We start from the raw sequence: 12,152 nt of genomic DNA, 5'->3' as shown, positions 1-12,152 counted from the left end.
CACCTGCTTGGCGTGCACCCGGGCCCACTGCTTGCAGCCCCTGGCAGGCTCTCTCTCATGTCAAAGTGCCCGGGGATGGCCTTGACCATGGCCTGCCTGCTAATAAACAGCATCAACTCACTTTTCTGGCCTCTCGTCCTGTTTCCTCACCTTGGGCCCAGCTGGGAAAGCGGGAGCCCCACACTTGCACAAGGCAGCCTGAGGAGCGCACGAGGCCCCAGGAGTCAGTGGCTCTATCTAAAGTGTGCCGGCATACCAGGCACATGCCTCACCGAGGTCCTGCAAAGCCGGGCCCTGACACATCGCACCCACACTCTGGCCCCTGCCTTCCAGAACACAAACCTATTGCCTTAAAATCTTTCCCCTGTGTTCACCATCACGATATCCAAGCACTCTGAGAAGTAGCTGCACCAGGACACAGGAAGGGGGGACCTTCACATGAATTGATTAGGAAGAATGTCCTTACATAGGATAGTCTACCTCTCAGACTTGTGGAGGAGGAAGGAATTTGTTTCCAAAGGAGAACTAGAGATCATTATTGATCACAAAATAGAAGATTTTGATTACATCAAAATAAAAAGCTTTTCTACAAACAAAACTAATGCAAACAAGATTAGAAGGGAAGTAACAAATTGGGAAAATATTTTTACAGTTAAAGGTTCTGATAAAGGCCTCACTTCCAAAATATATGGAGAACTGACTCTAATTTATAAGAAATCAAACCATTCTCCAATTGATAAATGGTCAAAGGATAAGAACAGACAATTCTCAGATGATGAAATTGAAACTATTTCCACTCACATGAAAGAGTGTTCCAAATCACTACTGATCAGAGAAATGCAAATTAAGACAGCTCTGAGATACCACTACACACCTGTCAGATTGGCTAAGATGACAGGAACAAATAATGAGGAATGTTGGAGGGGATGTGGGGAAACTGGGACACTGATGCATTGTTGGTGGAGCTGTGAAAGAATCCAACCATTCTGGAGAGCAATCTGGAATTATGCCCAAAAAGTTATCAAAATGTGCATACCCTTTGACCCAGCAGTGCTACTACTGGGCTTATATCCCAAGGAACTACTGAGGAGGGGAAAGGGACCTGTATGTGCCAAAATGTTTGTGGCAGCTCTTTTTGTTGTAGCTAGAAACTAGAAGATGAATGGATGTCCATCAATTGGAGAATGGTTGGGTAAATTATGGTATATGAAGGTTATGGAATATTATTGCTCTGTAAGAAATGACCAGCAGGAGGAATACAGAGAGGCTTGGAGAGACTTACATCAACTGATGCTGAGTGAAATGAGCAGAACCAGGAGATCATTATACACTTCAACAATGATACTGTATGAGGATGTGTTCTGATGGAAGTGGATATCTTCAATATAGAGAAGAGCTAATCCAATTCCAATTGGTCAATGATGGACAGAATCATCTACATCCAGAAAAGGAACACTGGGAAATGAGTGTAAACTGAGCATTGTTTTTTGTTTTGTTTTGTTTTGTTTTGTTTTTCTTCCCAGATTATTTTTATCTTCCAAATACAATTCTTCCTTTGCAACAACAACAACAAAATTCGGTTCTGCACATATATTGTACCTAGGACATACTATAAGATATTTAATATGTATGGGAATGCCTGCCATCTAGGGGAGGGGATGGAGGGAAGGAGGGGAAAATTCAGAATAGAAGGGAGTACAAGGGATAATGTTGTAAAAAATTACCCATGCATATATACTGTCAAAAAAATGTTATAATTATAAAATTAATTTTAAAAATTAAAAAAAAAAAAAAGGAAGAATGTCTGTGGCATGCATTTCTCTAGAATGACTTCCCTGTCCCTTCAGCTTTCTGGCGTCGAGCTCACAAGGAACAGGCCTTTGAACCTGAGGGGACACTCGGCCAGGCTCTTGCCCATCACAGGCAGGCCTTCGCCTGAACTTGGAGACCCCATGCCCCGGGGCCTGGCCACTGGCTGCGGACCTTCCCGTTGCCAGCCGTCCTGCTGCCGAGCCCCTTGCTGCGCTGCCTTTGGAATGAACTCCACAGTGCAAGGAATACCTTGATCCATATCCACATGGCCTGTGGGAGAGCTCCCCGGCAAAGGAGCCGGCCTCGATGCAATGCGGCCAGTGGGTGCACTGCGACGCCTCACTTGTCAGAAGGGGTAGAGGGATTGCCGAGCCCTCTCCTCCCCCTGGACTGCTGAGGAGGCTGGAGCTCTCAGCTCATGGGAGCCTCGCTCAAAGTCAGGGCACTCAACCGTGAGTGAGCCCCAAGTGCTCATGGGCCAGCGTGCATGGCCGGGTCACAGACACTCCCTGCAGCAGGCGATCTGGCCAATCAGAGCAGCCGCTGTGACCGCACACATTTCTGAAGGAACTTTCGGCCCATGACGAGTGGACAGAGGAGCCTCTGGGCATAATACCTACCTGAAGTGCAAGGGAGAGGGGGAAAGGCACGAGTTTCACCAACAGTCGTGACTAACAACAAAAATGTCACCCTGGACAAGGACTTCCTGGACACTTGTCTCCATCACGATCTTCGGGGATTCCAGCCCGGGAATGCTACCACCTCCACCATGGAGGAAAGGCCCTACAGGGGTACAGACCAAGGTGACATTACCCATGGCAAGGACTGGAAGGCTGTGTGCCAAGGAGCTCTCCCAAGACTCCGACCGGGGGCCACACAACCACAGGAGACCCCTGGGAAAGGTCAGAGCCAGAAAATCCTTCAGCCAGCAGTCTCCCATAACCTCTCTCTGGCCAAGAGGGCACGTGTGGCAAGCCACAATAAGAACCACAGTCCCCAGACAGCTTGGCTTGGGTCTCTCCTCCAGGAGGGGCATCAACTCACTTAAGAGCATGTCCTTCAGCAGGTCCCCCTCTGCTTCCTGGAGCCGCCCAGCAGAGGCCAGAACGGGCCATGAGAGCCCATCCCCTCAGGCCACCTGCCCTGCTTAGAATGGCCGCTTCTGCCCTTCAGGGTCGACCTTGAAGCCACCTGCTGATCCAAGTCTTCCTAGCACAAACTCCCTTGCCATCACATCCCAAGGGCCCGGCTGTCCCCACGGTCATGGGAGGACCTCCCGGCAGAGGGCCTGGGAGTCGGGACCGTTGGCATGGCCGTTGTGGGGCTGGCACGAGCGCAAGTTGCAGAGGCGAGACTGTCCCATTTGGCCCAGCGGCAGACGTTCTTCCTACACGTTCCCCTGGCGTGCTCCAAAGAGCTAATTCCAGGAACGCCCCACAGGGAGCCCACTGGCCATTTTGCCTGAGACGGGAGGCATGTTCTCCACGCCCTGCTCATCTCCCCATTGCTGCCTGACTCCCTTCACTGAGAAGCACTGGCTGTCACGTCGCTGGCCGCACACGGCAGGACCGAGGGCCCCAGAGCCCGAGCCCCTCCCCAGCAAGGCCACTGCAGTCAGACTCACAGGGAGAGGTGTTTGTGGACCGATGGCTCTCCCCCGGGCTGTGTCACCCTCCCCTAATGATTGGCTTCTGAGGGAAGAGGCCACAAACATCAATAGGGAAGAAGGTCCGGCCTTCCTTGGGCCATCCTCCTGCCAGGAGGGATATAAAAGCCCACCAGGCTGAGCCACCTTCACAGCAGCCCCACAGCTTCACTCACACCCACACCCACACCCACACCCACACTCACACTCACGCCCACAGGCACAGACACCAGCTCCATCCCAGTGAGGCTCCTGCACCTCCCTGCATCAGGCACTCAGCCCCTCACTGACACCCGTTTCCCGGTCTCTGCCTCCCAAGGCACCCATCCAGCGCTCCCACCATGGCAGACACCTGTTTCTCTGGGCCTTGCTTTCCCACAGCCTCGGCCGTCTCGGTCTGTTCCAGTGACGTGAGCTGTGGCAGCAACAGAGTCTGCTTGCCCAGTTCTTGCACCGGCTCTTCCTGGCAGCTGGACGACTGCCCGGAGAGCTGTTGTGAACCCGGCTGCTGCCCAGCCCCCTGCTGCCCGGCCCCCTGCTGCCCGGCCCCATGCTGCCCGGCCCCGTGCTGCACACCGGCCTCCTGCTGCCCGGCCCCGTGCTGCACTGCCTCTCCCTGCTCGGTGCAGTCCTGCTGCTGCGTCCCCATGTGCTGCAAGCCCAGCTGCTGTGTGACCACAGCCTGCTGCCCTGCCTCCTGCTGCTGCCAGCCCAGCTGCTGCCGCCCAGCCTGCTGCTGTGTGCCTGTCTCCTGCAAATCCATTTACTGTGCTTCTTCCTCATCCTCCTCATCTTCCTCTTCTTCCTCATCTTCCTCCTCCTCCTCCTCCTCCTCCTCTTGCTGCCTCTGCAGTGCACCCTCCTGCTGTCCAGCCTCCTGTGTGTCCCTCATCTGCCGGCCTGTGTGCAGTCCAGCCTCCTGCTGCGTGCCCGTCTCCTGCAAACCGTCTTGCTGTACCATCCCATCCTCCTCTTCTTGCTGCGTTGTACCCTCCTGCTGCCCGGCCGCCACCTGCTGCCGCCCCGCCTCCTGCTTCTGCCAGCCCAGCTGCTGCCGCCCGGCCTGCTGCGTGCGCCTCGTGTGCCGGCCCGTGTGCGGCCCGGCCTCCTGCTGCGCGCCCGTCTCCTGCAGACCCTCTTGCTGCGGCCCCACGTCCTCCTCCTCTTGCTGCTGCGCACCCTCCTGCTGCCCGGCCGCCCCCTGCTGCCGCCCCGCCTCCTGTGTGTCCCTGGTCTGCCGGCCCGCCTGCTGCAAGCCCGCCTGCTGCGCCCCCAGCTGCGGCCAGAAATCTTGCTGCTGACCCCGGGCTGCTGCTCTCTGTCCCCTCGGCTGACGCCCTCTGTCTCGGGCCTGACTGCAGTGGGCCTCCTGGATCCATCTTCAATCATCAGTCTCACAACTGATCAGCCACCCCAGCCCTTTCTTGTGACACACAGATGACAAGGTCCCACACACCCTCAGCTATTTGAGCCCATGGCTGCCCCCAGCCTCGGCACCTGCTTTGGTGTACACCCGGCCCATGGAGCAGCTTCCGCTGGCTCTCTCTAGGGTCCTGACTGCACCTGGCTCGTGCTTGCGGCCCCTGGCAGCCTCTCTCTTTGGTCAATGTTTGCAGGGATGGCCCTGACCATTCCCACCTGGTAATAAACTGCATCAACTCACTTTCCTGGCCTCTCACTAGTCTTGTTTCCCTCCCTTAGGCCCACCGTATGGGTGTGGCTGCAAAGCATGAATGCCACACAAGACTGTCTGGAGAGAGCAGAAGGCATGGCCCCATCAGCTCACCATGGTCACGACCATCCCTCTGCATCCCATTTTGAGCCACTTTTCAATGATAGGGGGTGAGATCCCTTTGGGATTCCTTTCTGATTTCCCAAACCCCATGGCTGACCTCGATGGCTTGACCTTTGACCAAATCCTGGTCAAAAAGCACCCTTTTGAATATCTGGGCCCCACTATCTGCTCAGATTTCCCCAACCCCCCACAGTTTCTTCCTTATGTGAAAAGCCCGCCAGAACTTGGCACCGCCTACAAGCAGCCACTTCTAGATATAAAAGAGCCAAGCCGGAGCCCTTCCCCCAACACATGGCATCCTTCCGGCCACGTAAGGGTTCCTGCCCGCCCAGTGGCCACCTTCGGCCCTGCCGTCTTTCTAACTGAGCTTTACTTCCAAATTTCTACAATAAACCTTTTATTTCTCAATCTAGGTTTTCGGGCCTGTAAATTCACTTACAGGGGACACTGCGCCTCGTGGGATTATCTTACTATCTTTACGCCGACCAATGGGGTTCCCCCTTTCCTTTCTCTCATCAATCAGCCTGCACACTTGGCTACCGTTCCTTTGTCCGGCTTCACCAAACGTCAGCATGTCTAATTCAAGTGCAGGACACCCGACGCACCCTGCCCCAACACCTCCTCCAGAGCCTCAGGAACTGGCACGAATTTAGCCAGAAAATATTCTTTGCCTCGGATGCCTCCACACGCCTCCAGCAGGCAGCAGTGTTCACTTCGAAGGGCCTGCCTCCCATCAGAGCAGCCCTGGCACGAGGGAGTTCCCCTCGAGATGTCCCTGGCAGCTGCCTCTGCACATCCCGCATTCAAGAGGCCTCCAGAAGGTTCCACACAAACACAGCCAGCAGCCCCAGGACAACGGAGCCCCAAACAGGACCAGGGCTGATTGTGAGCTGATGATGGACAGTTTAGGGGAACCCTTTGTATGCCGAAACAGAGAGGGAAGTCAGAATGGGGAAAGAGGCCTTCCCGTTGACTCTGGAGAGGTTCCTTGCGCTCTGCCACCTGAACACACCTGCACATTCGTACACACAGACTTGCCCGCCATTCTTCTCCTCAAGGTGACTGCCATTTTCCCTGCCAGGGGAGGACCCTGTCTTGAGAAAGTCCACAAGAAGGGTACTGAAGAGGATCTTGCCATGTGGCCCATGGGGAGGGCAGAGAGTATCTTTGTTCAGGGCCATGCTTTTGAGGGATACTGGCATCCCCCAGTGGAGAGAGAGAGACTCAGTCAGGAGGGAGTCCTGATTTGGAGAAGGATCTTTCCAGATAGTTCCAAGGAAAAATTTGCCAGGATATGGAGGGATGTTAGACCATAGAGAGATGAGGCTTCTTGCCTTCTTCCCCCAGAGCACAACCAGAAAGATAAAAATGCGGGACCTGCCGAGGTTTCCCGACAGTTATCAGTCACCCACTATGGAGACACAGGTAGCACTGTAGCCCCCGAAAGCCAGGGACCTCTGGAAAGTTGGAGAGGGGACTCTCCACAAGCATTCAGGAAAGTCTCCTGTCTGTCAGGGACTGTCCCAAGACTGCAGCATCCAAGGACAAAAATGAGGCCATCTGGTCTCAGGGAACTTGCAGCCTACCAGGGAAAATGGATGAAGATGGACCAGACAATATGAGGTCATTTCAGGACAGAGAGGGCTGGAATCTTCAGGGATCAGAAGGGGCTTGAGCTTAATCTCAAAGCAAACAGAGGTGTGGAGGGAGAGTCACTTGGGCATGGGGGCAGTTTGGGCAAAGGCATGGAGGTGGGAAATGGCATGTTGTTTATAAGGCACAGTAGGCAGGACAGTCTGGCTGAAAGAGAATGTGACAAAGGAGGTAATATGGAAAGAAGCTTGAAAACTGGGAAGGACTCAGCCAATGAACTTTTCACTCTGCATTTTCAGAAACCAGCGAAGCCTCATGAGCACAGGGGTCAGTGTGTGGATGGGGGTCTCCAAAACTAAAAATGCCACTTTAAATTTAGGTCCAGAAAAAGGGGATGGACTTGCCCCTAGGACCGGCTCTCTTTCCCTCTGATGTTTGGACCAGGAGCAAACAAGTGACCATTATAGTATCCTAGCCCAGAACAACACGCACGCCCAGGAGACACTGATCATTCTGATGAAGAAACCCCAGAACTCTTAAAATCTCCTTGGACTCCGCCTCAGGGAAGGGACCCCACCCCAAGCACGAATAGTTTCCTCCTTATCTAAAAACCCATTGAATTCTCTTCAAATTCTAACCCTGGCTGGAACTCAAGCCAGAAGCCTACCTGGGACTGTACCCATGAGCCCCTTCAGATTATCCAAAGTCCCCTATTATAAAAAGGGCCAAACTGGAGTCCACTCTCTGCAGAAGTCCCATACGTGACATCCTTACGCCGGTCATGTCAAGGATTTCTGCCCACCAGAACCAACCCCGGCTCTGGTGTCTTCCCACCTTTTAACCTTACTTCCAAATCCCATAATAAGCCTCTTTTATCAATCTAGGTTTTTGGGTCTGTAAATTCCTTTACAGAGGACTCTTGCGCTGCTACTAGACCTCATTTAACCTTGTGCCAAATCCAAAGGGGTTGCAGGGGAGCTCCATGTGACTCCCTGTGCCCCAACCTGCCACTAGACCTCAGTTAAATCTAATTTCATTTAGGCACCCCTCATCTAGTGCTCATCAATTCCACCCACTCAGAAGTTCTGAAACCTCCCTATGACTTAATAGGAAGAGGTCACATCCCATGCCCCTTGCTACTGGATACATTTTTAGTAAATATTTGGGTCTGGACGATCTTAGAGAAATGAAGAAAACCCCATGACACCAGAAAGGGGAGGCCTTCCTGCTTTGAGGACTCACCCAGGAGCTCTGGGTTTGGCTTTGAAGGAAGAAGGAGGAATCAATATGTAGACATAATTAAAGAAAGACAACAGTGACCCCTGAGGAGACCCAAATTACAGGGAACACAATCTGATGAAACACTGGACAAGGATCTATTCAGGAGGTTAATAACCTGGGAGGGGGAAGGGTGGGAAGAGCAACAGGAAAGAAACAGCTTCTATTTGTTATGGTACAGGTACACTCACACACACACACACACACACACACACACACACACACACACACACACATACTGCAAAGGGGTATAAAAGCCTTGGGCAGAGGAGAAGGAGCACTTCAAACCCATCCCTCCTCCTCTGCTCCTCTCCTAAAAAATCCCCCCCACCCCACCCACCATGTGCCACACCAGCTGCTCCACTGGCTGCCAGCCCACCTGCTCCGTGCCCGTGTGCTGCAAGCCCGTCTGCTGCATCCGTCCTTGCTGCCGCCCGGCCTGTGTGACCCTGCTGTGCCGCCCAGCGTGCCCTGTGGTGACCGGCTGCCAGGCTGGCAGCTGCTCCCCTTCCTGCTGTGTGTCCAGCCCCTGCCAGTCCAGCTGCTGCCAGGCTAGTCCCTGCAGCCCTGACTGCTGTGTGTCCAGCCCCTGCCAGTCCAGCTGCTGTGTGTCCAGCCCCTGCCAGTCCAGCTGCTGCCAGGCTGGTCCCTGCCAGTCCACCTGCTGCATACCTGTCTGCTGCAAACCTGTTGTCTGTGTGCCTGTATGCTGCAAGCCTGTAGCCTGTGTCACCACCTCCTGCCAGACCTCCTACTGCCAGCCAAGTTCCTGCACCCCCTTAGTCTGTGGACCCTCCTGTTCCCCCTCCTGCTGCTAAGGAAGGGTCCTCCATGACATCCACTCCTAGTTAAATTAGCCTGGAAGAGGTGCCCACTGCTTGACTTTCCACTCCACTGAAGCAAGCCCTCTCTGGGCAACCAAAGCAAGTACCTTAAAGGGACCTTAGAGGATTGGTGGCCTCCCTGGAGCTCAGGGCAAAGAGATCCCTGTATGCGAAGCCTCTGTCTCCCTTCATTGCCTACATGATGGCCAGCTCCCCTCTCTGATGGAGGAACAGTCTGTTCAGTGGGCCCTTGCTCCCTTGTAATGGGAATCTGGGCACCGGCAGCAGCCCAATAAAGACCTGGAATCCGTCCCAGACAAACTGAGTCCTCGGCTCCTTTTTGCTCCTTGGGTGTCTCGCGTCGGATAGGAACAATAGCCAGTGAAGCGCTGCCCGCTCAGACTCAAGCGCCGCTTACTCAGATGCACTGCTTCTGTCACACCGGTGGTGATGGGAGGGAGATGCTGCTGACCCCCAGTTTCTTGTGGCTGACCCACTGCTTAGCTCTCATTGACCTCAACTGATTTATTGACTTTGTCTCCGAGTAAGACTGAAAATGAATAATCTGAAATCCCACCTCCCTCTCCAGGAATCTATGTTCTAGTTCTCTTTCTGTGCCTTTCATGAGAATTGCCAGCAGGATGTTGTGGTCCGTTCACTCCACTGCTTCTGTCATTTAAGATTCAGAAATGGGAAATAATTCAAAAATTCAAAAATTCAAAATTTCAGCAAAGTGGCAGGATACAAAATAAATCCACATAAATCCTCGGCATTTTTATATATCACTAACAAAATGCAACAACAAGAGATACAAAGAGAAATTCCATTCCAAACAAATGTTGAGAGTATAAAATATTTGGGAATCCATCTACCAAAGAAAAGTCAGGAATTATATGAGAAAAATTACAAAACACTTGCCACAAAAATAAAATCAGATTTAAATAATTGGAAAGACATTCAGTGCTCTTGGATAGGCCGAGAGAATATAATAAAGATGACAATACTCCCCAAACTAATCTATTTATTTAGTGCTATACCAATCAGACTCCCAAGAAACTATTTCAATGACCTAGAAAAAATAACAACAAAATTCATATGGAAGAATAAAAGGTCGAGAATTGCAAGGGAACTAATGAAAAAAAAAAACTCAGAGGAAGGTGGTCTAAGTGTACCTGATCTAAAGCTATATTATATAGCAGCAGTCACCAAAACCATTTGATATTGGCTAAGAAATAGACCGGTAGATCAGTGGAACAGATTAGATACAAAGGACAAAAAAGGGTACATCTATAGCAATCTAATCTTTGACAAACCCAAAGATTCCAACATTAGGGATAAAAATTCATTATTCGGAAAAAACTGTTGGGAAAACTGGAAATTAGTATGGCAGAAATTAGATATGGATCCACACTTAACACCATATACCAAGATAAGATCAAAATGGATCCATGATTTAGGCATAAAGAGGGAGATAATAAATAGATTAGAGGAACATAGGATAGTCTACCTCTCAGACTTGTGGAGGAGGAAGGAATTTATGAGAACTAGAGATCATTATTGATCACAAAATAGAAGATTTTGATTACATCAAACTAAAAAGTTTCTGTACAAATAATACTCATGCAAACAAGATTAGAAGGGAAGTAACAGATTGGGAAAATATTTTTAAAAACAAAGGTTCCGACAAAGGTCTCATTTCCAAAATATATAGAGAACTGACCATGATTTATAAGAAACCGAACCATTCTCCAATTGATAAATGGTCAAAGGATATGAACAGACAATTCTCAGAGGAAGAAATTGAAACTATATCCACTCACATGAAAGAGTGTTCCAAATCACTACTGATCAGAGAAATGCAAATTAAGACCACTCTGAGATACCACTACACACCTGTCAGATTGGCTAAGATGACAGGAACAAATAATGACAAATGTTGGAGGGATGTGGGAAAACTGGGACACTAATACATTGCTGGTGGAGTTGTGAAAGAATCCAGCCATTCTGGAGAGCAATCTGGAATTATGCCCAAAAAGTTATCAAACTGTGCATACCCTTTGACCCAGCAGCGCTACTACTGGGATTATATCCCAAAGAAATACTAAAGAGCGGAAAGAGACATATATGTGCCAAAATGTTTGTGGCAGCTCTTTTTGTTGTAGCTAGAAACTGGAAGATGAATGGATGTCCATCAGTTGGAGAATGGTTGGGTAAATTGTGGTATATGAAGGTTATGGAATATTATTGCTCTGTAAGAAATAACCAGCAGGAGGAATATAGAGAGGCCTGGAGAGACTTACATCAACTGATGCTGAGTGAAATGAGCAGAACCAGAAGATCGCTGTACACTTCAACAACAATACTGTATGAGGATGTATTCTGATGGAAGTGGAAATCTTCAACATAAAGAAGATCCAACTCACTTCCAGTTGATCAATGATGGACAGAGGTAGCTACACCCAGAGAAGAAACACTGGGAGGGGAATGTAAATTGTTAACACTAATATCTGTCTGCCCAGGTTGCATGTACCTTCGGATTCTAATGTTTATTGTGCAACAAGAAAGTGATATTCACACACATGTATTGTACCTAGACTATATTGTAACACATGTAAAATGTATGGGATTGCCTGTCATCGGGGGGAGGGAATAGAGGGAAGGGGGGATAATTTGGAAAAATGAATATAAGGGATAATATTATAAAAATATATATATAATAAAAAATTAAAAAAAAAAAAAGATTCAGAAATGGAAGAGATCGCAGAGTCAGCAACCTTCCCATTTCACAGACAGGAAAGCTGAGGTGGCTTTCCCCTGAGCCATAGCTGCCTGCTCTGCAGAGTTCTCATTGAAGACAAATCCGTAGCTCCCCCCCAACATTTGAATGCCTCTCCTCATAAACCCCCAAATGTGAGCTAATGTTTTTCAGTAGTTTCCTTCAGGAAGTAGTGAAACAAGCAATGCAGCACCATCTCATAGAAAGGCCAGAATCAGGGGAGCAAAAATCAGATTTCCAAAAAGCCTCGTGAGAAACCCAAGGAGCCATCTCCCCCTGAGGAATCTCAGGGAGAAATAGGAACAACGCAACAGATGAAAATGGAAAGAATCTGCCGACATGGATCAGAAACATCTTTCTACCCACGACGGTGGCGCCTCTGCATCCAGACTCTCACCTCCCAGTCCCCAGTGAGCTGAAGGAAGAAAG

At 50.4% G+C, this 12,152-nt stretch overlaps 2 protein-coding genes across 2 annotated transcripts in view; one reads left to right on the top strand and one right to left on the bottom strand.

Moving 5' to 3' along the window:
- The window catches only part of TSPEAR (thrombospondin type laminin G domain and EAR repeats), a 163,182-nt gene that overhangs the window by 80,134 nt on the left and 70,896 nt on the right, over nucleotides 1-12,152 (bottom strand). The gene's annotated exons all lie outside the window — the stretch shown is intronic.
- LOC141540454 (uncharacterized) lies at nucleotides 3,799-4,758 on the top strand. The gene is made up of 2 exons (XM_074264543.1): nucleotides 3,799-4,225; nucleotides 4,373-4,758. Exons 1-2 carry the CDS (start codon nucleotides 3,799-3,801, stop codon nucleotides 4,756-4,758), a joined length of 813 nt encoding a protein of 270 aa, XP_074120644.1.

Source organism: Sminthopsis crassicaudata, chromosome 4, assembly GCF_048593235.1.
Source record: "Sminthopsis crassicaudata isolate SCR6 chromosome 4, ASM4859323v1, whole genome shotgun sequence".
NCBI lineage: Eukaryota > Metazoa > Chordata > Mammalia > Dasyuromorphia > Dasyuridae > Sminthopsis > Sminthopsis crassicaudata.
Note: the sequence above shows the minus strand (reverse complement) of the source record. Positions and strands in the feature narration are given on the sequence as shown.

Excerpts from the sequence above, each read along its gene's own strand:
- LOC141540454 (XM_074264543.1), top strand. The coding sequence starts at position 3,799 with ATGGCAGACACCTGTTTCTCTGGGCCTTGCTTTCCCACAGCCTCGGCC. Across the intron at positions 4,226-4,372 it reads CTCCTGCAAATCCATTTACT|CCTCCTGCTGCGTGCCCGTC; the intron begins GTGCTTCTTCCT and ends TGTGCAGTCCAG.